Source organism: Dermochelys coriacea, chromosome 1, assembly GCF_009764565.3.
Source record: "Dermochelys coriacea isolate rDerCor1 chromosome 1, rDerCor1.pri.v4, whole genome shotgun sequence".
Classification (NCBI taxonomy): Eukaryota; Metazoa; Chordata; order Testudines; family Dermochelyidae; genus Dermochelys; species Dermochelys coriacea.
This window is the reverse complement of record NC_050068.2, coordinates 38,651,185-38,675,183: the sequence shown is the minus strand read 5'-3', so window position 1 is coordinate 38,675,183 and position 23,999 is coordinate 38,651,185. Positions and strand designations below refer to the sequence as shown.

General features: G+C 48.3%; 1 protein-coding gene across 3 annotated transcripts in view; it reads right to left on the bottom strand.

The window, feature by feature from the left end:
- The window catches only part of RNF17 (ring finger protein 17), a 220,853-nt gene that overhangs the window by 170,977 nt on the left and 25,877 nt on the right, over window positions 1–23,999 (bottom strand). For all 3 annotated transcript variants that reach the window (XM_038411672.2, XM_038411698.2, XM_043504233.1), the window contains exons 6-8: window positions 22,401–22,456; window positions 16,918–17,026; window positions 9,410–9,490 (exon numbers count right to left, since the gene is read on the bottom strand). In XM_038411672.2, the coding sequence (XP_038267600.1) occupies window positions 9,410–9,490; window positions 16,918–17,026; window positions 22,401–22,456 (246 nt within the window). The remainder of the gene's footprint in view (window positions 1–9,409; window positions 9,491–16,917; window positions 17,027–22,400; window positions 22,457–23,999) is intronic.

Below are 23,999 nucleotides of genomic sequence, written 5' to 3'. Positions count from 1 at the left end.
GGGGAGGGAGCATGGGGAAAGGGGGGCTGGAGTGAAGTCGCCTATATCAAGGCCCTCAGGCATAGGGTCGTCCTCCTCCTGGGTGACCAGAGTCAGACCCAGGGCCTCGATTTCCTCATATATTGATGGGAGATCAGTTTCCGCCACCCCGGGATTCTCCCCGCTGCCACCTGACGTGACTGTTGCCTCGGGGCACACTGAGGTTTCAGATGGAGCCTCGGGGGCCTTGGAAAAGAGGGACTCCCGTGGACGGGAGATACCACCTTCCAGTGCTTCCACGTCTTCCCCAACCGGCACCGGTGGATGAAACACACCCGTGGGTAAAGTGGAAGGCTCGGCATCGGTGCCCCCCTTCCTCGTCTTCCGGGGGGCCTCCCCATCAGATGGGAAGAGCGGAGCTCGAGCCTTCCGCTTGCCCCGCTTCCCCTGGACTAGAGCCCAGCCCTCCATGGCATCATCTGGGGGCTCGCTAGCAGGGGTTGTGTCAGGGGGCAGAAGCGATGGCTCAGGGACTCGAGGGGGTAACAGTGGGGCAGCACAAGGGAGGGAAGATTCCCCTTGGGGCGGGCCCTCTCCCATGCCCGGCACTGTCCCTGCTGCACCCTCCTCCACAGGCCTCGCCAGATTGCAAGCAGTGGGGGCGGGGCTCTCCCGCTCGTCTGGGCATAGTTGGGGAGGTGCCCCTTGGGCCAGAGCAGGAGCAATGGTGGATTGGGAAGGAGGAGGGGTGGTTTTCGGTTGCCGGGCAGCCAGGGGTGCTTGCGATGATGGGGCCGGTGCCCTGTCGGGGCTCGGGGTTCCCGGATGCCCCTCCTTGCCGGGCCAGGGGGCAGTCCCTCCGGACGTGCCCCATCGCCTGGCAGAGGTAGCACCGGGCCTCCCCCGTGAAATAATGCACCCGGTAACGGGCCCCCTGGTAGGGGACTAGGAATGATCCCTCCAGCGCCTCTCCGTCACGTGCCGCCGCCGGTAGTTGAAGCTGCACTTGCCGGCGGAACGAGAGGACATGTCGGAGGGCGGGGTCTTTGCAGCCCAACAGGAGAGAGCTGATGACAGTGATGGGCTTCCCCAGCGTAGAGAGGGCAGGTAACAGGGCGGCATTGGGAAAAAAGGGAGGGACAGAGGTCAGGACCAGGCGGACGCCCAGGTCCTCTAGCGGCTCTAAGGGGACAAAAACGCCCCCCACCGCCAAGCCCTTCTCCACGGCCTCCTGGGCAGCGGCCTCCGCTGTTAAGACGACGACGACCTTGCCATACATTTTGGAGGCCGCCACAATGGCAGTGGGCCCCACCACCCTCGCCAATGCCCGCACATAGGTCTCCACGTGGGGTGAGGCGGGCACCAGGAGGCAACGAACGCCATGCGTCCTGGTCATGGTGGGAAAGGGGCCCCGGCCGCTATAGATGGTAGCGGAGGCGGTGGGCTGGAGACATGATGTAGCAGTAGGCGGGTGTATGCTTTCGGCGCATGCTCTGGGGGCCGGGAGAGGGACACCTGCAGAGTTGGTGGAGGGAACAGCGGGGAGGGGTGCCCCAGCTGGAGATGGGGCCAGGGCATTGGGGGCAGCCCCTGCCATGAAGGGCCTGGTCTTTTTAGCGGGGCCCTTCCCCTTCTTCTTCCCCTGGCCCTTCCCGCCGGCTGGGGGGACTCCCCCCGAATCTGAGGGGGTGAGAGACGTGGCAGCAATGGAGGTCACCCCAATGCCCGTCGCTGCTGGTGCCCCAGCGGGGGCGATGGCAGATGGTTCGGCGGAGGAAGTAGAGGCTTCGGGGGGTGACAGAGGGGCAGGTGGGGGAGATGTAGCTGGGGCTGCTGGAGGAGCCCACCCGTCTCATCCCCCTCCATCATGAGCAGGGAGGGAAGGAGAGACACCAGAAGGAGTAGGGGAGAGGGGAAGCAGGTCGACCACTCCTCCCCGCTAGGCTGCAGGCAGGGGAGGAGGGCGCCAAAAGGGGTGGGCTGGACGGGGGGCAATCATGGGTTAGGGGTCAGACATCGACACAAGGTGGAATTCCAGCTCCCCTTGGTGCACTAAGGTGTGGGGGGGTACAACAACATTTGGGGTGCAGTGAAAGGGATTGAAACTAAAATGGGGAGTTGCACAAGCGCATGGGACGGGGCATGGCCCATGGAGCAAGGGGCTAAGCTGCCTCGAGGTACAACAGGGAAACCAAGGGGCTAGCTTCAGCGGCTGGGGCGGGGCAAACAAACAAAGGCTGAAGAGGGAAATGGACGGGTCAGGCAAACGAACTGAAGCTAGTAAGGAGGGCTGGGGCAAAAGAGGGAGCAAAGCTACAAGTGGCAAATGGGGCAGGTAGTAAAGGGCAAGCTGGGAGGTGGCAGTCCGGGGGGGGGGCACATGCACCCACGTGCACTTGCACAATTCTTTAAGCTGGCTGCTGCTTCTGGCGCAAAGAGTGGAAATAGGGCGTGGCAAGCCAAGCAAGCAGCTGAGTCCAGAGGCAGGAGCTGAGGCAGATGGTATACAGCCAGTGGGGGTGGTGGAGGGGGCAGTGGTGGTGGTAGTAGTAGTGGGGGTTGGGGGGGACACACAGATGGATCGGGGGCAGCTGCACGCCACACCCCCTGTCCCTGGAAACACAGTCAAGACCCCCACCACAAGAGCACAGTTTGAAAATTACTCAGTCTTAGGCCCCCTCCACGGTGGTCTGCAAAATCTCTAGGTGCTCCCCTGCTGGCAGATGGTCCTCTTCTTCTCCTCCTCGGGCTTCAGGAGCTCCAGGCAGCAGACTCCACAGCAGCAGCAGCTCCAGGAACTCCAGGTGGTAGTCCAGGCAAGCAGAAAGGACCCCTCCCAGGTGGTCCACAACAGCAGTGGCTGGGGTCCCTCACTCCTCTCTGGGGAATGGGCTAGCAGCCCCCCCCCAATCCGGGGCTGCAGTTGGAGCAGTACTAGCACCCAAGAGTGGGGGATCCAGCAGCCAAGTAGCAGAGAACGGCGGGTGTCTGGCCCAGCCAGGGGAGCAGTTGGAGCAGCAGGGAGAGCGTAGGGCCTAGCAGCAAAAGGAGTAGCAGCTTCCCACCTCCCTCCAAGCTAGAAGGCTATGGGAGAGCAGCGGGAGAGAGAGATTCGCTCCAAGCTAAACAAATCCCTGGTACCAGGATCAGTGAAATGGAAGCTGCTCCAGGTCAATTAAGACACTTGGGGCCAATTAAGAACTTTCTAGAAGGCAGGGAAAAGGCTAGGTTGATTGGGACACCTGAAACCAATTAAGAGCTGGCTGAAACTAATTAAAAGCCTCCCAGTCAGTCAGTCAGGTGGGTGTGCTGTCAGGAGCTGTAGGAAGAAGTTGCACTGTTGGAGAGGCTGAGTAGTACACACCATATTAGGCATAAGGAAGGAGGCCCTGAGGTAAGGGTGAAGTGGAGCTTGAGGAAGTGAGGGCTGCTGTGGGGAAAAGTAGCCCAGGGAATTGTACATGTCATGTTTCTAAAAGGTCAGCTACCATAGCTGATACTATTAAGGTCCCTGGGCTGGAGCCCGGAGTAAAGGGTGGGCCCAGGCTCCCCCCCCAGACCTTTGCCCCCTGATTAATCACTGAGACTGGGAGACAACAGAGACGGGTAACTTCTCCTCACCTCCCTCGCTGGCTTATGATGAAAATGGCTCAGTAGACTGTGACCCTTGTCTCTAGAGAAAGAAGGGTTACGTGGAGGGTCCCAGTGAGTGTCTGAGGCTAGCAAAATCCGCCAGGAAACGCGGCACCCCCGGAGGCAAGGACAGAGCTTTGTCACAACTGGTTGTAGAAGTGGGATTTCGTTCACAGCGTGGCGGAAAAAAGAGGTTTTTAAAAAAAAAAAAAAGTGCACTTGGGGGTTTGGATTTTTTTTTTGGTTTCGGTTTTTGTTTCCTTTGTACCACAATGGAGGAGTAGGTAAGAGCTCTGGTACAAGCCACAGCAGCCCAGCAGGAGGCCACCCGGGTTCAGGCAATGGCACAACAGGAATCTATGCGGCTACAGCAGGAAACCAATCAATTACTGATGAGTCAGGAGACCCAAGATCGTGCTCTCTTGAGAGAAATGTAGTGGACCAGCTGAAGATCCTCACCACCCAGGCCCAGGGATCCGACGGGACGCAAACTCTGAGGGCCACTGGTTATCTGCTAAAGATGATGTCAAGAGATGACGTAGAGGCATATCTCCTCTCATTCGAAAGGACTGCTCAGCGTGAGGCATGGCCCCAGGAGCAGTGGGCCAGCATTCTTGCCCCTTTTTTGTTTGGAGAGGCCCAGAAGGCCTACTTTGACTTGCCTGCCATGGATGCCACTGACTATACCCATCTGAAGGCAGAGATCCTAGCACGAGCAGGGGTAACAGCAGCGGTAAGGGCCGAAAGGTTCCATGAATGGAAATACCAGGAGAATAAACCCCCAAGGTCCCAGCTATTCGACCCCATACAACTCGCACTGAAGTGGTTACAGCCCAAGGTGTGCAAGCCGGAGGAGATTTTGGAAACCCTGGTCATAGACCATTACATGCGGGGACTGCCGCCAGATCTCTGCAAATGGGTAGGCCAAAACGATCCGTCCACATACAACGAGGTAACACTGGTAGAAAGACGGATGACAGCCAGGGAACTGACCTGACTGCTTCGAAAGGGGACTTCCTTGGGTAAGCACCCGACCCCAACCCTGGAAGGTTGGGCAGCCAAACCCCTGGGGAGTCCTAAGGGAGAAGAAGGGGGGGCCAAAAACCAGCGGGGATCCCAGAAGGAAGGGATTGGCCTGAGTGGGGGGAGCCCAGGGACTAAACCCCCTAACCCCTGGGATAGGGGAGTGATTAAAAGCAATTATAGATGTTATGCATGTGGGGAGTGGGGACAAATAGTAGCACAGTGTCCCAGCACCGAGAAGCCTATGTAATATAACTTGGGGGATTGGGAGGTCCCATGCTCCCTTATCCACTTTGCGGGGATCGCATTAGCCCTGCATAATTACACCAGGCCAGTGAGGATAAATGGAACAGAGACTACAGCGCTTGTGGACTCTGGGAGTGTTATCACCCTCATATTGGGTAAGCTGGTAAAAAATAGTCAGCTGCTACAAGCCAAACGCGTAGCAGTGACGTACGTGCATGGGGCCGTGAGCCATTACCCCACCATCCCAGTGGAGATAGAGGTTCAGGGAAACCCCATTGAGGTGACCGTGGGCATAGTTCCTAAACTCCCATATCCTGTAGTCATTGGAAGGGACTATCCAGATTTGATAGTTTACTCCCCCTGGAGAGACTGGAGGGAGGTGGGGACTCTGAGGACAGCAATGCGTCACAGGGGAACGTCAACCCCCGATGTTCGCTGAGATTTCTCAGGATCTGTTCTCAGCCTCCTGAAAGACCCGGAGGATAAAAAAGAAAGAGGAAGGACGCAAAGACCTTGGGAACCCGGATCCTGACCCAAGGCCAGAAGACCTCCCTAGTAGGCAGATGGACACGAGCAGCCAACAGAGAAACTTCCACCACAGAAGCCAGAAGCTGCCCCCAGCCATGACGGCGGCGAGCCATTGGAAGAAGCAGAAGCCGGCCCCTGGAAGATTGGGCAGGTTAGTCCCGGGAGAGACACTTTGGATGGGACCAGGCGGAGGACCCCAGATATGACAACGCCAGGGAAGAGGTGGCAGAGATCGATGGGATACCCGTGCATGGGAAGATCCAGGGTCCCAGACCTTACTTTATAGTGAAGAAAGATCTCCTATACCGCGTGGTGCAAATGCAGGAGCAAGAGATGCAACAACTTCTGGTGCCACGAAAACATCCAGAAGCCATATTGAGTCTCGCCCACAGTCACCTGTTTGGAGGACACCTAGGGGTAGAGAAAACCCAGGCACAGATCCTGCGGAGGTTCTTCTGGCCAGGAGTACATGAACATGTCCGGTGATACTACACCTCTTGTCCAGACTGTCGATTACATAGCCCTCGCCCGCACTTGCGGGCTCCTTTGATACCTCTTCCAATAATAGAGGTTCCTTTGGAACGGACAGCCATGGATCTGGTAGGGCCCCTAGAGAAGACAGCTCGAGGCCACCAACATGTGCTTGTTGTACTGGACTATGCAACCCGGTACCCGGAAGCTGTTCCCCTGCGCAACACAGCTTCCAAGACAATAGCTAAGGAGCTAGTACAGATCTTTGCCCGGGTTTGGCTACCCAAGCAGATACTGACTGATCAAGGGACACCTTTCATGTCCAAGTTGATGAAAGATCTCTGTTCATTGCTCCATGTACAAGCCTTACGGATCTCTGTATACCACCCACAAACAGATGGCCTTGTGGAAAGGTTCAATAGGACCCTCAAGGCCATGATCAGGAAAGCGGTGAGCTAGGATGAGAAAGACTGGGATATCCTATTGCCTTACCTCATGTTCGCCATTTGGGAGGTTCCACAAGCCTCCATGGGTTTCTCTCCATTCGAACTACTGTATGGGCGCCACCCTCAGGACATATTGGATATAGCCAGAGAAGCCTGGGAAGAGGAGCCAAATCCCAGAAGGAACATAGTTGAGCATGTACTGCTGATCAGAGATCGGATAGCCCAAATTATGCCCATTGTATAGGAACACTTGGAGAGAGCACTGGGTAGTGCCCGATTCTTGTCTACACTGGATATGACAAATGGGTACTGGCAGATTCTTCTGACCAAAGAAGCTAAAGAAAAGCAGCATTTTCCACCCCGGATGGGCTATTCCAGTACACCGTCCTCCTTTTTGGGCTACTTGGGGCCCCAGCCACATTCCAGCGCCTCATGGATAAGCTGCTGCGTCCCCATACTAGTTATGCAGCTGCATACCTAGATGATGTCATCATCCATACGCCAGACTGGGGAACCCACTTGGAGAAAGTTGAAGCAGTACTGTGCACGTTAAGGTGGGCTGGCCTCACTGCTAATCCCGTTAAATGCGCCATAGGGCTAGCAAAAGCTAGATACCTGGGATATATTGTTGGAAGGGGCATAGCGAAGCCCCAAACAAATAAGCTAAAGGCAATTCAAAACTGGCCCCAGCTGACCTGAAAAAAGCAGATCTGTGTGTTCCTAGGCATGGTAGGCTACTACTGACAGTTTATTCCCCACTTCTCCACTAGGGCAAGTCCCCTAACGGACCTGGTGAAGGCCCGAGGTCCACTTTACCATGTCTAGACCGACGCAGCAGAGGGAGCATTTACAGACCTTCGGACGGCCCTCTGTAATGACCCCGTTCTCATAGCCCCGGACTTTAACAGGGAATTTGTTTTACAAACAGACGCTTCTGAGGTGGGGTTGGGAGCAGTTCTGTCACAAATGGTGGGAGAAGAGGAACACCCGATCCTCTACCTAAGCAGAAAGCTTCTCCCAAGAGAACAGAAATATGCAGTAGTCAAGAGAGAATGCCTTGCTGTCAAATGAGCTATGGAGACACTGCGTTATTACCTCTTAGGCTGGCGATTTACTCTTGAGACGGACCATGCACCCCTCCAGTGGATGCAGTGGAATAAGGAAAAGAATGCAAGGGTCACCAGGTGGTTCTTATCCCTCCAACCATTCCAGTTCCGCATACGGCACAGGGCTGGATGCCACCATGGCAACGCTGATGGTCTGTCACGAGCATACTGCCTGGCATCCCAAGTTGCCTAACTCTACGGTGTTGAGCAGAAGGGGGGGGATATGTGATGGGGCAAGGCCAGATGGCTATGGACGAGTAGTGGGAGATAGATATATTAGTTCCAGGCTAAACACATCCTTGGTACCAGGGTAAGTGAAATGGAAACTGCTCCCGGTCAAATAAGACACCAGGGGCCAATTAAGAACTTTCCAGAAGGCAGGGAGAAGGCTAGGTTGATTGGGACACCTGAAGCCAATCAGGGGCTGGCTGAAACTAGTTAAAAGCCTCCCAGTTAGTCAGGTGGGAGTGCATGTCAGGAGCTGTGGGAAGAACTTGCACTCTTGGAGAGGCTGAGTAGTACACCCCATATCAGGCATAAGGAAAGAGGCCCTGGGGTAAGGGTGAAGTGGAGCTTGAGGAAGTGAGGGCTGCTGTGGGGGAAGTAGCCCAGGGAATCGTACATGTCATATTTCTAAAAGGTCAGCTACCATAGCTGATACTATTAGGGTCCCTAGGCTGGAACCAGGAGTAGAGGGTGGGCCCAGGCTCCCCCCCACCTTCGCCCCCTGTTTAATCACCAAAACTGGGAGACAACAGAGACTGTGCAAAGAAGGATAACTTCTCCTCACCTCCCTCGCTGGCTTATGATGAATATGGCTCAGTAGACTGTGACCCTTGTCTCTAGAGAAAGAAGGGTTACATGGAGGGTCACAGTAAGCCTCTGAGGCTAGCAAAATCCGCCAGGAAACGCAGGACCCACGGAGGCAAGGACGGAGCTTTGTCACATAACCTAAATTTGCTGTCATTTCCAAACCACTAATTCATAGTATACAAGGCTAAGACAACTTGACTGTGCCTCAGGATTAGTATTATAACAATATATTTAACTAACAGATTTGGAAGATTAGATTTTAGTAACTCGACACGTCCCTAGTAGAACTGAGCTATTAATTTTTGCATTTAAGACCACAATTTCGGATGCATGAATTACAAGGCTTTACTTTTGTAGGATAGAACAGATGTTTATTTGGAATTAAAAGTTACTTAGTACAATTCAGCCTAATTCAGCACCAAAGCTTTGTCAAGTTTTAAGTGCAGACTAGGCCTAAGCCACATTTGTGCACAGTTAACCAACCAAAAAAAAAATCCAAAAGCATTATCTGTTAAATAATTTAAATTCTGGGGAAAAGGACTTCATTATATTATGTTTATAGGATATTTGCCAGACTCTTGCCATAAACGTATAGTCAGCTACCCAGTATTTTAAAGTCTCCCCTCCCACATTTTCTTTTCTGTATTCTGAACATACACATTTTGATTTATGTAAATCAAAATTTGATCTGTTGTATTTATGAAAATACTGCCTCAACTGCCTATGAAGAGTAGTACATACCTATCTTCAAATTCAGAAGGAAGCACACCCAAAAAAACCAAGGAAATTAACCACTGAGTTGCTAATGTGACAGAGTAGATATTGCCCCAATCCAATAACACACACAAACAGGCACTTTTAAGCAAATGCACATTCCCATTGAAGTTAATGGGACTATTCATAGAATTAAGCATAGGCTTAAGTGCTTTCCTGAATCAGGGTCTTAATGAGGCTCCAATTCCACAGAACTTGTCCAAGAACAGCCAAAGAGGGTAGGAGGGGCACCAAAAGGTCACAGACCAAGGTAATGACAAGAACAGATACAGTATGTTTTTGTGATAAGATAAACAATTCCAATATAAGCTATAGGAATATGAAACTTTGATGTTAAGTAAATGTAATCTGAAATATTTCAAATTGAATCAAAGTATCTATTTACCCTACCTTGTCAGCAGTTTTTAAACGCTCAAGATTAAAAGCAGATATCCACAAAGCTTCATCAATGTCTCGTACAGTTTTATTGTCCTGGGGGAAGTTACAATAGTAAATTGTTTGTATTATTAAAAAAAATTAAATATTTGACATTTTCAGAATTTATACAATCCTTGGAACAAAGGACCTTGTATTCATATTAAACATGATGCATGCATTGGGACTTAGTAATAAATATTTCTATGAATAAATGATAAAAACTGCTTTAAACACCTATACAGAAAGATGCTAAGGCAACTGCTTTTTCTTTGGCTGTCTGTGCAATGCAAGGCCTTTGGCAGAGTGGGGGCAAGAAGAGGCGGGACAGTGATCAGGGTTTGGGGGAAGGGGGCAGGACCTGGGGCTGAGCAGGGGATTGAGCACCCCCTGGGCCCGGAGAAAGCCAGTGCCTATGCATGGATGAGTCCTGGAAGAAGTTTAATCAGTAGAGGTGGTGATTTGTGATATATGATGGCAATAGATGCATGCTCCTTGAGTGGAGACTAGAAAGTACCTTACTGCTAACTAACTGTAGTTGGTGAGGAATCTGTACACCTTTTTAACAGCTTCCAGCTCTCCCGAGGACTGTGAAGATTCTGAAAAAATCTTAGCAATGCTTTCCTACAAACCATGAAACTTACGAAAGATTCCTTTTCCACATAAGAGTAAAAAAGGAAAGCAAGCGCACTGAGGATTACAACACAGACTTGAAGAGTTAGTTCACGAAAGCTTATGCTCAAATAAATTTGTTAGTCTCTAAGGTGCCACAAGTACTCCTTAATGCGAATGGTTCACAAATCACACATACATTGGTGTCAGCACTTGTATCTAGTGTAATAGAAACACGAGCATGGCAAACTTACATTTCAAAGCCCCCCACCGGAGAAACAAGCAAGTGTCCTGACAGCTTACAATGCACTCCCTATTTCTGTGGTGGGCAGATGCCAGCTCAATCTGACACGCAAGAAAGAAAACCTTTGTTGTTATTAGAGGAGATAGAAAACCAATACTGGGCCTGTAATCAAGTCAACAATTGTGACTCATATGCAAGCTATTTAATATAGGAGTACAACTTGTTGCAAGGCATCTAAACCTTACTAGAGAAATATACATGTGTGTTCAAAGGTTTGGGAAAATTGTCAGTCATGCATAAAGTAATTTTGAAGGATGCAAACCCTGTTTATATGCATCCAGGAAGGTACCTGTGGTCCTGAGAGGTAGACACCAGCAAAAACTGCAATAGAAGTAACAGAAAGAGTTGAGAAACCTACAGGTTTGGTGCATAGACACTGACTCCGTGGGTGCTCCAGGGCTGGAGCACCTGCGGAAAAAAATTAATGAGTGCTTAGCACCCACTGGCAGCCAGGTCCTCATCCTCCCTCCAGCGCCTCCCATCCGCCGGCAGCTCCACTGATCAACTCCTCCACCTTCCCCCCAGCACCGCCACTCTGTCTCTACCAGCTGTTTCGCAGGTACAGGAAGCACTGGGGGGAGGAGGGGAGAGGAGCAGGGGACGGGGCATGCTCTGGGGAAGGAGCAGAACTGGGCAGGAAGAGCCAGGGCAGAGACTTGGGGAAAGGGGTAGGGTGGGGGCAGGGCCTGGGGCAGCGGTTGTGGGTGCTTAGCTTGCCCAGATGGGCTCTCCAGCCCAGATCCGAAGCATCGGAGACCAGAGTCAGTGATGGGATGGGGCCGCAAAGGGAACTCTCTCCAACACCAACCCAGCATCCAATCACCAATCAGGGATGACCAAATGTGATCCAGCACCCTGACTACCCAGTCTAGGTCATGCCTGTTGGGGATGTAGACCGACGCCAGATACACTTGCAGAGGCTGAAGATGGAACCAGGCATGACTGACCATGTATGTGCATGCGGCCATGTGGCCTAACCACCACAGGCAGATGTGGGCCATGGTGAGCGGGTGGTTCTTCACATAGGAGATCAGGTCCACATGGCCTGAAAACACACTTCCGGAAGAAAGGTTCTGGCTTGTGTGGAGTCGAGAACTGCACCAATAAACTCTATTCATAGGACCAGCGTTAAGGTGGATTTTTGCTCATTTATTAACAGGCCCAGGTTGCGGCAAATGGAACGACCAGATCGAGGCTCCTCTGCATTTGTTCCCGAGACCTGCCCTTGATGAGCCAGTCATCATCAAGATATGGGAAGAACTGGACCACCTCGACGTTTCGGGTAAGCAGCCATTGGTGCCATTTTGTGAACACCCTCGGGGCCGATAAGAGGCCAAAGGGCAGTGCTGTGAATTGAAAATGGCATCCGCCCACTATAAAACGGAGGTAACACCTGTGACCTTGGAAGATGGAAATAAGCGTCCAAGTCGAAGGTGGCGTACCAGTCTCCCAGATCCAAGGAAGGGATGATGGAGAGACTTGTTGAGGCGATGCAGGTCCAGAATGGGTCTGAGGCCCCCTTCTGCTTTTGGGATTAGGAAGTAGTGGGAATAAAATCCCTTTCGTGTTCCGAGGGACCTCCACCACTGCCCCCAGGTACAGGAGGTTCTTGACCTCTTGAACGAGGAGCTGCTCGTGAGAAGGGTCCCTGAAAAGGGACCAGGGCGGGGGGGAGGGGGAATTACAGGGTATAGCCCTGAAATACTATGTCTAGCACCCAGTAGTCCGAGTGACTCGTGATCAGGCTGAACCAGTGAGCCCAGAGATGGGTGGGTATAAAAAGTTAATTGAAAGCTTTAGCCAGGACAAAGTACTTCTTTTTGGCTCTTTTGGAGGAGGGAGGGATGGATGACAGGGTTTGCCAGAGGGCCATGGCAATTTTCAGGACTCCATCATGCACCGTTAGTGCAACACAGGCAGGGGTGGAGGCCAAGAGCACACTGAACAAGGTATCTGCCTCCCAAGCCATCTCCTCCACCTCTAAGCCCAAGTTCTCAGTCACCCATCGAAGCAGGGCCTGGTGTTCTTTAAAATCATTTGGCGGGATGGCCCTCAAGGGTCCTGCGACCACCTCATTTGGGGATGAGGACGACTACTGCCGGAGGAGTCCTTGCGCATCATCCCCACTGGGGATGGGGGTTTTGGGTGGGTGCTGTCTCCTCTACCCTGACCTCTGAGCGTGCTTCAGGCACCGAGCCTGGTGCCGCTGGTGCCATCAACTGTTGCTCTGAGATGGCATGTCCATGTGGCTCCGGAATGGCCAGGCAGCCTGAACTGTGTCTTTTGCCTGACACTCCATGGCCTTTCTTGCCCAGTGCCAGGGAGCTGTGCTTCTTAGTTTTCTTTCTTGGCACTGGCGACAGGGAGCGGAGCTGCGTGGAGCCCAGTGTGTACTGCGCGACGAGGTAGTAGGAGTTGAGTCATGGCAGGATGGCTTGGAAGCCGGATGGAGGGCAGCCTCCATGAGGAGAGCCCTCAAATGAATATCCCGCTCTTTCCGAGTCTTGGGTTGAAAATTTTTACAGATACAATACTTGTCCTTTACATATGACTCCCCCCAGCACTTGAGGCAGCTGCTGTGGGGTCACTTACAGGCATAGGCCTGTTACAGTCCATGCAGGGCTTAAACCCAGGAGACCGTGGCATGCACTGCCTGGGGCGAAGTCCCCGTTGGGACTCTAACTACACTTCACAACTGCTTAAACACTAATTACTAATTACCAGTTCTGCTACTAATTACCTTCCTGCTTCTCCACGTGGGCACCAATGATACTGCCAAGAATGACCTTGAGCGGATCACTGCGGACTACGTGGCTCTGGGAAGAAGGATAAAGGAGTTGGAGGCGCAAGTGGTGTTCTCGTCCATCCTCCCCGTGGAAGGAAAAGGCCTGGGTAGGGACCGTCGAATCGTGGAGGTCAACGAATGGCTACGCAGGTGGTGTCGGAGAGAAGGCTTTGGATTCTTTGACCATGGGATGGTGTTCCATGAAGGAGGAGTGCTGGGCAGAGACGGGCTCCATCTTACGAAGAGAGGGAAGAACATCTTTGCCAGCAGGCTGGCTAACCTAGTGAGGAGGGCTTTAAACTAGGTTCACCGGGGGAAGGAGACCAAAGCCCTGAGGTAAGTGGGAAAGCGGGATACCGGGAGGAAGCACAGGCAGGAATGTCTGTGAGGGGAGGGCTCCTGCCTCATACTGGGAATGAGGGGCGATCAACAGGTTATCTCAAGTGCTTATATACAAATGCACAAAGCCTTGGAAACAAGCAGGGAGAACTGGAGGTCCTGGTGATGTCAAGGAATTATGACGTGATTGGAATAACAGAGACTTGGTGGGATAACTCACATGACTGGAGTACAGTCATGGATGGTTATAAACTGTTCAGGAAGGACAGGCAGGGCAGAAAAGGTGGGGGAGTAGCACTGTATGTAAGGGAGCAGTATGACTGCTCAGAGCTCCGGTACGAAACTGTGGAAAAACCTGAGTGTCTCTGGATTAAGTTTAGAAGTGTGTGCAACAAGAGTGATGTCATGGTGGGAGTCTGCTATAGACCACCGGACCAGGGGGATGAGGTGGATGAGGCTTTCTTCCGGCAACTCACGGAAGCTACTAGATCGCATGCCCTGATTCTCATGGGTGACTTTAATTTTCCTGATATCTGCTGGGAGAGCAATACAGCGGTGCATAGACAATCCAGGAAGTTTTTGGAAAGTGTAGGGGACAATTTCCTGGTGCAAGTGCTAGGGGAGCCAACTAGGGGGAGCGCTTTTCTTGACCTGCTGCTCACAAACCGGGTAGAATTAGTGGGGGAAGCAAAAGTGGATGGGAATCTGGGAGGCAGTGACCATGAGTTGGTTGAGTTCAGGATCCTGACGCAGGGAAGAAAGGTAAGCAGCAGGATACGGACCCTGGACTTCAGGAAAGCAGACTTTGACTCCCTCAGGGAACAGATGGCCAGGATCCCCTGGGGGACTAACATGAAAGGGAAGGGAGTCCAGGAGAGCTGGCTATATTTCAAGGAATCCCTGTTGAGGTTACAGGGACAAACCATCCCGATGAGTCGAAAGAATAGTAAATATGGCAGGCGACCAGCTTGGCTTAATGGTGAAATCTTAGCGGATCTTAAACATAAAAAAGAAGCTTACAAGAAGTGGAAGGTTGGACATATGACCAGGGAAGAGTATAAAAATATTGCTCGGGCATGTAGGAAAGATATCAGGAGGGCCAAATCGCACCTGGAGCTGCAGCTAGCAAGAGATGTCAAGAGTAACAAGAAGGGTTTCTTCAGGTATGTTGGCAACAAGAAGAAAGCCAAGGAAAGTGTGGGCCCCTTACTGAATGAGGGAGGCAAGCTAGTGACAGAGGATGTGGAAAAAGCTAATGTACTCAATGCTTTTTTTGCCTCTGTTTTCACTAACAAGGTCAGCTCCCAGACTGCTGTGCTGGGCATCACAAAACGGGGAAGAGATGGCCAGCCCTCTGTAGAGATAGAGGTGGTTAGGGACTATTTAGAAAAGCTGGACGTGCACAAGTCCATGGGGCCGGACGAATTGCATCCGAGAGTGCTGAGGGAATTGGCGGCTGTGATTGCAGAGCCCTTGGCCATTATCTTTGAAAACTCGTGGCGAACGGGGGAAGTCCCGGATGACTGGAAAAAGGCTAATGTAGTGCCCATCTTTAAAAAAGGGAAGAAGGAGGATCCTGGGAACTACAGGCCGGTCAGCCTCACCTCAGTCCCTGGAAAAATCATGGAGCAGGTCCTCAAAGAATCAATCCTGAAGCACTTAGAGGAGAGGAAAGTGATCAGGAACAGTCAGCATGGATTCACCAAGGGAAGGTCATGCCTGACTAATCTAATCGCCTTTTATGATGAGATTACTGGTTCTGTGGATGAAGGGAAAGCAGTGGATGTATTGTTTCTTGACTTTAGCAAAGCTTTTGACACGGTCTCCCACAGCATTCTTGTCAGCAAGTTAAGGAAGTATGGGCTGGATGAATGCACTATAAGGTGGGTAGAAAGCTGGCTAGATTGTCGGGCTCAACGGGTAGTGATCAATGGCTCCATGTCTAGTTGGCAGCCGGTGTCAAGTGGAGTGCCCCAGGGGTCGGTCCTGGGGCCCGTTTTGTTCAATATCTTCATAAATGATCTGGAGGATGGTGTGGATTGCACTCTCAGCAAATTTGCGGATGATACTAAACTGGGAGGAGTGGTAGATACGCTGGAGGGGAGGGATAGGATACAGAAGGACCTAGACAAATTGGAAGATTGGGCCAAAAGAAATCTAATGAGGTTCAATAAGGATAAGTGCAGGGTCCTGCACTTAGGATGGAAGAATCCAATGCACCGCTACAGACTAGGGACCGAATGGCTCGGCAGCAGTTCTGCGGAAAAGGACCTAGGGGTGACAGTGGACGAGAAGCTGGATATGAGTCAGCAGTGTGCCCTTGTTGCCAAGAAGGCCAATGGCATTTTGGGATGTATAAGTAGGGGCATAGCGAGCAGATCGAGGGACGTGATCGTTCCCCTCTATTCGACACTGGTGAGGCCTCATCTGGAGTACTGTGTCCAGTTTTGGGCCCCACACTACAAGAAGGATGTGGATAAATTGGAAAGAGTACAGCGAAGGGCAACAAAAATGATTAGGGGTCTAGAGCACATGACTTACGAGGAGAGGCTGAGGGAGCTGGGATTGTTTAGTCTGCAGAAGAGAAGAATGAGGGGGGATTTGATAGCTGCTTTCAACTACCTGAAAGGGGGTTTCAAAGAGGATGGCTCTAGACTGTTCTCAATGGTAGCAGATGACAGAACGAGGAGTAATGGTCTCAAGTTGCAATGGGGGAGGTTTAGATTGGATATTAGGAAAAACTTTTTCACTAAGAGGGTGGTGAAACACTGGAATGCGTTACCTAGGGAGGTGGTAGAATCTCCTTCCTTAGAGGTTTTTAAGGTCAGGCTTGACAAAGCCCTGGCTAGGATGATTTAACTGGGACTTGGTCCTGCTTTGAGCAGGGGGTTGGACTAGATGACCTTCTGGGGTCCCTTCCAACCCTGATATTCTATGATTCTATGATACTATAAACTACTATTTACAAGGCCCTAAGGCTCAAAGTAAGAAGAGACGAAACTGCTTGCCCTTGCTATGCAAAGTAAAGTGCTCCAACTAACCACCACGGGCGGTAAGAAGGAACCGAGAGAGCGTAGGGCCGGCAGCACCTGATATACCACCACATGAGAGCAGCATCTCCAACAACCCTGCACGTGGGTGCGTACAGACCTAGAATGGAATCGACATGAACAAGCACTTGAAGACCAATCACTTTAAATATCAGGTGGTTCTAAAAGCTGAGAACAGAACCCTAAAATGTACAGTTGGTCAGTCAGATAAGCATAGCATCCTGGTCTGTATCACATTTTTGTCAAATACTTCATTATGTATGTACAGTGGCATGTAAATCAAATCAAAGATGCCTAGCTTGTAAGATTACAGCCTGCCTGCACACTGTAAAAAGTGAAGCACTTGATATGAAAGTAGTATAAAAATGACTATAATAAAAAAACATTTACATACCATGTCTACTGCTGATGTAATCCAAACTGGTTTCAGATTCAGATGGTAGTCTGAATAAGTTGACGGAACATTTTTCTCTTTGACATCTGGGATGTAGTCCCTAATTTTACTAGAAAGATATTTAACAAGTCATGCAGAAGAAACTGCATTTCTTAAAAATTCTAGTGTTATGAACAATGCATTAAAGACCATTCTGATTCTCATTTTGCAAATATTTCTTCCTCCTCCACACCCTCCTTATAGATTATAAGGCCAGAAGGGAGCATTGCAATAATTAATCTGATCTTTTGTATAACACAGGCACAGAACTTGCCCAAAATAATTCCTGGAGCAGATCTTTTTTGGAAAAACATCCAGTTATGATTTTAAAAAATTGTGATGGAGATTCTACCATAATCCAGGGTAAATTGTTCCAAAGATTACTCACTATTAAAAATGCATGCTTCATTTTCAGTCTGAATTTGTCTACCTTCAACTTCCAGCCACTGGATCATGTTATACCTTTCTCTGATAGACTGAAGAGCCCATTATTAAACATTAGTTCCCCACATAGCTACTTAAAGACTGTAATCAAGTCACCCCTTAACCATCTCTCTGTTAAACTGAACAGATAGACTCAAGGAGCTCTATCACTATAAGACATGTTTTCTAATCCTTTAGTCATTCTCATGGCTCTTCTCTGAACCCTCTTACGTTTATCGAAATCCTTCTTGAAATGCGGATACCAGAACTGAACACAGTATTCCAGCAGCCATCACACTAATGCCAAATACAAAAGTAAAAATAACCTCTCCATCCCTATTCCTGCTACAGCGAGAGATGTTATAGAGGGGACAATTTTAGATTTTTTTTTCCCCTTTTCCTTCCAGCATCATCTCAATCTTACTTGGATTCAGCTTTGGTTAGATGCTCTTCAGGGGATTTAGGCAAAGCACTGAAAATCCAGGAGATGCTGATTTTTGCATTTGATGTGAATGAGCTGTACACTTGGTGTCATAGATACTGCTAGTATGCCAACCTGCATTGTCAGATCTGTTCAACTGATTACTTACACACAGATATAATATGGGAGAGAGGATTGAGACTTCTGGCATTCTGCAGGTGAAAGCACTGGCGGTGGAGGACTGGCTTATAAAGGACCCTCGAGGATCAGTCCAAGGAAGAGGATCTGAGCCATTTCACAGCAGTTCTGTTTTTCCAGTCTTGAAATGGTAGCACTTGTACTTGGTGATCAATGGTATCAAATGCCACACACACACCCAGTGGGATGATAATTAAAGATATACTTCCCTTATCATTGGACAGGAGGAAGTAATTCAACAAGTACTGTCTCCGTACCATGCCCTGATCTATAGCTTTAATGAGAAAGATACCAGATATCCGGAGATGACAGATAACGTTTGAGACTCTCTTTTGCTACCTTCTCAAATAGTTTGTTCAAGAAACTGAGATTAGACAGTGGTGGTTTGCAAATTCTCTAACATCAAGTGACAGATTTAGTACTGTTTAGACTATTAAAATGTAGTGTAGGTTGTAGATTCTTCCCAAAAGATGCATTGACAATCTGCCAGCAGGTATATCAGGTTCCCTCTACTCTCTTGTATCAGGCAAGAGAAGCAACGAGCGGATACACAGGTGATGGTCCTGACTGCTGTCAAAATTTCCATGGCTCCTGTTTGTATGAATGGTGCATATTTCATAGATTCCAAGGCCAAAACAAACATTATGGTAATCTAATCTGACCTCCTGCATAACAAAGGCCACAGAACCTCCCCAAAAGAATGCTTGGAAGGAATGTGCCGAGTTCTTGGTCCTGAACTCAGTTTGTTATTTTTGGTGGACTTTGGGACCATACCAGATGAGCATAACTACCTCTGAAGACAATAGTCTCACATCAGAAGTCTTGTGTTCTCAGTTCATTGGAGGAAATTTGGGTCTATGAAATGATTTACAGTCTGAACAAGTTCAGCAATACATGACTTTACTGAATCTATGTCAGAAGAAAGGGATCCTCCAACTCCTTTAGAGAGGTGGCATAGTTTGTAAAAGTTCTTTGGGCCTAATTCTCGTTTATACTAAAAGACCACGCATCTTCCATGCTGGCAGCATCAAGGGCCTTAAAATGGGCATAAATATAATTTACACTAAGTTCATTTTGACGGTTAGGAATAAATGAGAAATAGGTCTCCTGTAGCTTAAGTATATTTGAATCAGACCAGCCACCAACACTCATGTTTTTCCTTCTTCCCTATTTTTCTGTCACAGGTGGAATTGGAAAGAGTGCTTTGGTACTAGAATATCTATTAGCCCTAGTTAGTGTTTCAGTAACTTTTATGCAGTGTGACAGGGTCAAGCCAGATGGCTACAGGAGAGTGATAGAAGGCAGATATATTAGCCCCAGGTTAAGTAGGTCCCCTTTCCCTGGGTAAGGTAACAGGGAAGGTTTCAGAACAATCAGGAACTTTCTGGAAACAATTAAGGCAGAAAGGCTGATTAGAACACCTGCAGCCAATCAAGAAGCTGCTAGAATCAATTATGACAGGCAGGCTAATCAGGACACCTGGGTTTAAAAAGGAGCTCACTTCAGTTTGTGGTGTGCATGCAAGGAGCTGGGAGCCGAGAGTGAGAAGGTGTACTGCTAGAGAACTGAGGAGTACAAGCATTATCCGACACCAGGAGGAAGGTCCTGTGGTGAGAATAAAGAAGATGTAAAGAAAATAAAGAGGAGGCCATGGAGAAGTAGCTCAGGAAGTTGTAGCTGTCACATAGCTGTTACAGGAGCCACTGTAGACAGATGGAATCCACAGGGCCCTGGGCTGGAACCCAGAGTAGAGGGCGGGCCTGGGTTCCCCCCATCCCCCCAACTCTCTACTTAATACTGGAGGAGTTGACCTGGATTGTGGGTTCCACCAGAGGGGAAGGTCTCTGGCCTGTTCCCTGATCCATGAAAACATCGTTCATGAAAACATTGACTATTATCCCAGGATTGACCCCCATGAGACCCAACTAGATATACCGTCCCAGTTTGACAGCATTCCTTTGAGTATAATCTTTCAACCAGTTGGGCACCCACCTCATAGCAATTCCATCTAGACCACATTTCCCTAGTTTGCTTATGAGACTGTCATATGGAACTATGTCAAAAACCTTACTGAAATCAAGATATATCACGTCTACTGATCCCTGTCATCTACTAGACTACTAACCCTGTCAAAGAAGGAGATTAGGATGGCATGGCATGATTTATTCCTGACAAATGTGGCTATTCCTTATAACCATATTACTAAAAGAAGAGCGTATTCTGGAGCACACAGGGAGATATCAGTCCTGCAGTGTCACCCATGATATTTTTATGATATATACAATGTGGTAAGATTATGGATGGGAAACAAATGGCAAATAAAGCATTAACAGGCATCTCAGGGTCTGATTAGCCCATTGGGTTACAGCTGGGGGTGGAAGTAACAGCTCAGAACCAATTTTGTATCAAGTTCAGCTGAGGAAGAAGAGGCTCCATAAAGACAGGCCGGAATCAAAGAAGATGAGGGCACTGGAGTCAGCAGGCTGCCAGAGAGCCTGAAGACAGCCTTGAGGAAGTTCTTCAGTAAGTAGGCTTAAATGAAGCCGCACGAGGAGACAGAACTCCAACACTGGAGTAGTAGAGTCTGCAACCCTGTAAGAGAAACTGAAAAACGGGGGGGGTGGGGGTGGGGTGTAAATAAATAAATAAATAAGATACGAATAACCTAGGAACATGGCAAGGGATTGTAAGGAACAGTCCTTAACCACCTCACACAGAGTCCATGGGCTGGAACCCAGAAGGGAGAGTGGGCCTGGGTCCCCCCTTACATCATGCTTCAGCAAGAGGGAAAAATCACAGGCCTCTGGATAAAAAGAAACAAAAAAAGACTGCTATGTATCAGACAGGGGCTAAAGACTGGCATACAGGCAATTAGACTCTTGAGTCTTTCTGTTTGGACTTTTTTGTTACCCAGAACAGGGACCAATTCTGAAGTGTGACCAAAGGTCTGGGCTACCAAAGACAGACTACTGGAAAACCAAAACAGACAACAGGGGGCACTATAGTGGAAGACCCCTGCAATGCTGTGACCTAACTCCAGGGAGCGCTCCTGTAGTAACCCTGACCCTTAACCTGGCACTAGCACCTGCTGCACCTGTGATTCAGCAGCACAGAATGTTGTCCTTGGCAGAGAGACAACGAGAGGGCAGCTCGATCTTGGGAGGGTGTTTGGAATCCAACCAAAGAGGGCAGTGGGAAAAAGTTGTTAGACAAGAAGGAGAAGAATCTAGATGCTGAGCTAGTGGATTAGCTGGGGGAGAAGGTGAGGTGATAAAATAAAAGTAGTATAGGAGAATAAAAATAGGGGACTGAGAAGTGAGAAGGAGGAAAGAAGGAAAATAGGAAATCCTCGAAGCCAGGAGAAGCAGAAAAAAAAGAGACACCCAGGAATATGTGCATACACTATTAGAAAAGGGAAGTAGAGGAAAATAAAATTTACAGACTACCAGAGAGAGAGAGAGAGAGAGAGCGCGCGCGCGCGCACCAAGGTAAAAAACTGAAAGGAAATATAATTGGTGAAAAAGGGAATTGATCAAAAAGCTGTGTTTGATTAAAACAGATCCTGAAAACATTAAATGAAAAGCCCACCCACAAAGGATCAAAAGTATAGGAACAGAGAGAATGACTGAACATCTATTGAAGGAATACAGTTCAAAAGATGCCTAATGGGCACATAAGGGCCCACCAAGTAAAGATAGACTTGATCAAAAGAGGTATAAACCACAGGACCATTGAATCTAAAGAGCACTTCAAACTGAAGAGCTGTGAAGAACCGAGCAGCAAGAGTGGAGTTGTACTTACAGAAATAGAAAGGAAAAGTTGTTGAGTAATCCTCTTGTTCTTGTTGATAACAATGCCTTTGGTATTAACCTCACAAAGTAAAGTAGAGTAGAGGTACCAGCTCGCAAAGGTTAACATGTTGGGAACCTAGAGTTTGTTATAAGTAGTAGTACTTCATAATGTTCTTCTGGTACAATTTTTGGGTTTTCCCTTTTAAAGTTCTAAAAATAAGTTACCCTTTTGTCTTGGTTAGCCTCTGCCTTTCCTCACAGTTAGCATAGCCTGGCCACATCACTGCACTTCACAGCGAGTTCTCCTACCCATTACAACCTTGTATTATTAATAAGCATGAAGCTGAAGACCTGTTCTTCTGTTTTGGATCAAGCAAGGTAGTTCTGTGCCGATTACCCTGAACTGTATGTAGCTATCTAATTACACAAAAATCCTGAATGTATTTGAGCATTAAGAAACCAAATTTGATTAAACACTTTGGGAATAATTACCATAAGGGAAAGTAAGATGGACAGACTTTTAAAAAAAACAAAAAAAAAAAAAAACACATATCCCCACTCTGGCTCCAAATTGTATGAAAAATAAAGCAGTGTTCAGAATGCATGTTTACCTTTTTAGTGCTTGCGAATTTCTAATGCAAATTCCTTGTTCAAAATCAATCTCCATCTAAATTAAAAAGGAGAAAGGTTATAGTAAAGTATATCCCATCAGAGGGTGAAATCCTGGTCCCTCTGAAGGGAAGTCTTTCCATTGATTTTAATGGAATCAGGATTTCACCTATTGTCCTTTTCTCTGACCAGGGTCATGTTTTAAAGAGATTACTATTTACATTAGTAACTAGACATTTAACATCATAGTTTCCCGACAACAGTGACCTTAAAACTCTATAGCAGTTAAAAATTTACTACTAGTGAAAGAGGTTTTTTCCACTGTTTGTTCACTCTTTATTGGGATTTCATAGCAATATGCCTTCCAACATATTGTGTTAGAGGAACTGACTATGGTTGGGATTTTCAAAGGAGTCTAAGGGTGTCAGGCAACCAAATTCCACTGAAAGTCTGAATTCAGTGCCCAATTCCCTTGAAATCCTAGACTATTTCTTTTTAGATATTGGTACGTATCAGTAGCATTCAATTACTGCCATTTTCTAAGTATACTATATATAATACTATAAAAAAAGCTTTAATAATCTTTTGAAGGGGAAAAAAGAGGTTACTTATCTTACAGTAACTAGAGTTCTTTGAGATGCTGATGCTTTTGACCACACAGCTCCCACTGTAGAAGAAGGTGCCCCATGCATGCAAGCCTAGAATCTTTTATTCGGCAGTATCTATTGGTGCGTTGTATGTACCCTTCATGTGCTCATTACACATTCTCCCAAAGGCATAAAGGGCAGAGTAACCCCAACAATTTGATTAAAAAACTTGCATTATATGGAATTAATGGGATGCACAATTAGATTTAAAATCATCTCACAGACAAATCTTAAAGTTTAGTTGTCAATGGGGAGATTTCAACAATCAAGTCCCACGAAGGAATTGGTGCTTGTTCCAATGCACAATCGAGGTGAGGATAAGATATATGCCAATAAAGTTTGCACAAGACTGATGAGATAATAAACAACAAGAAGGATAGGTTACTGCTAGAGTGATCCGAATCATCTAGTTAAACAGCCACAATTCAACAAAATACATTTTAATACAGCCAAATGCAAGAGCGTACACCTGGGACCCAAGAACACAGGTTATACCTACAGTTAGGGAAACTATCTTGGAAAGCAGTCACTAAGAAGGACTTAGAGGGGTCATCATAGATATTACTTCAACAGGATCTCTCAGTACACCGCTGTGGCAAAAAGAACTAATGCAATCCTTGGCTGTATAAAAAGGGATGATCAAATAGAAGTAGGAAAGTGATTTCCTCTCTAGAGAGCACTGGTAAGACCACTGCTAAAATACTGAGTCTGGTTCTGGTGTCCATGCTTCGAGAAAGATGTGAAAATAGTGGAGAGAATTCAAAAGAGGGCCACAAAAATGATTCATGGGCTGGAATTGAGTATTTAACTTAAAGAGATGGATGAGAGATGACATGATTACTTTGCATAAGAACTTAACTATGGAAAAAGATGTCCAATAATGGGGAGCTTTTCAACCTGGCTGAGAGAGGCATAGTAAGAACCAATGGCTGGAAGCTGAAGTTGGATAAAATT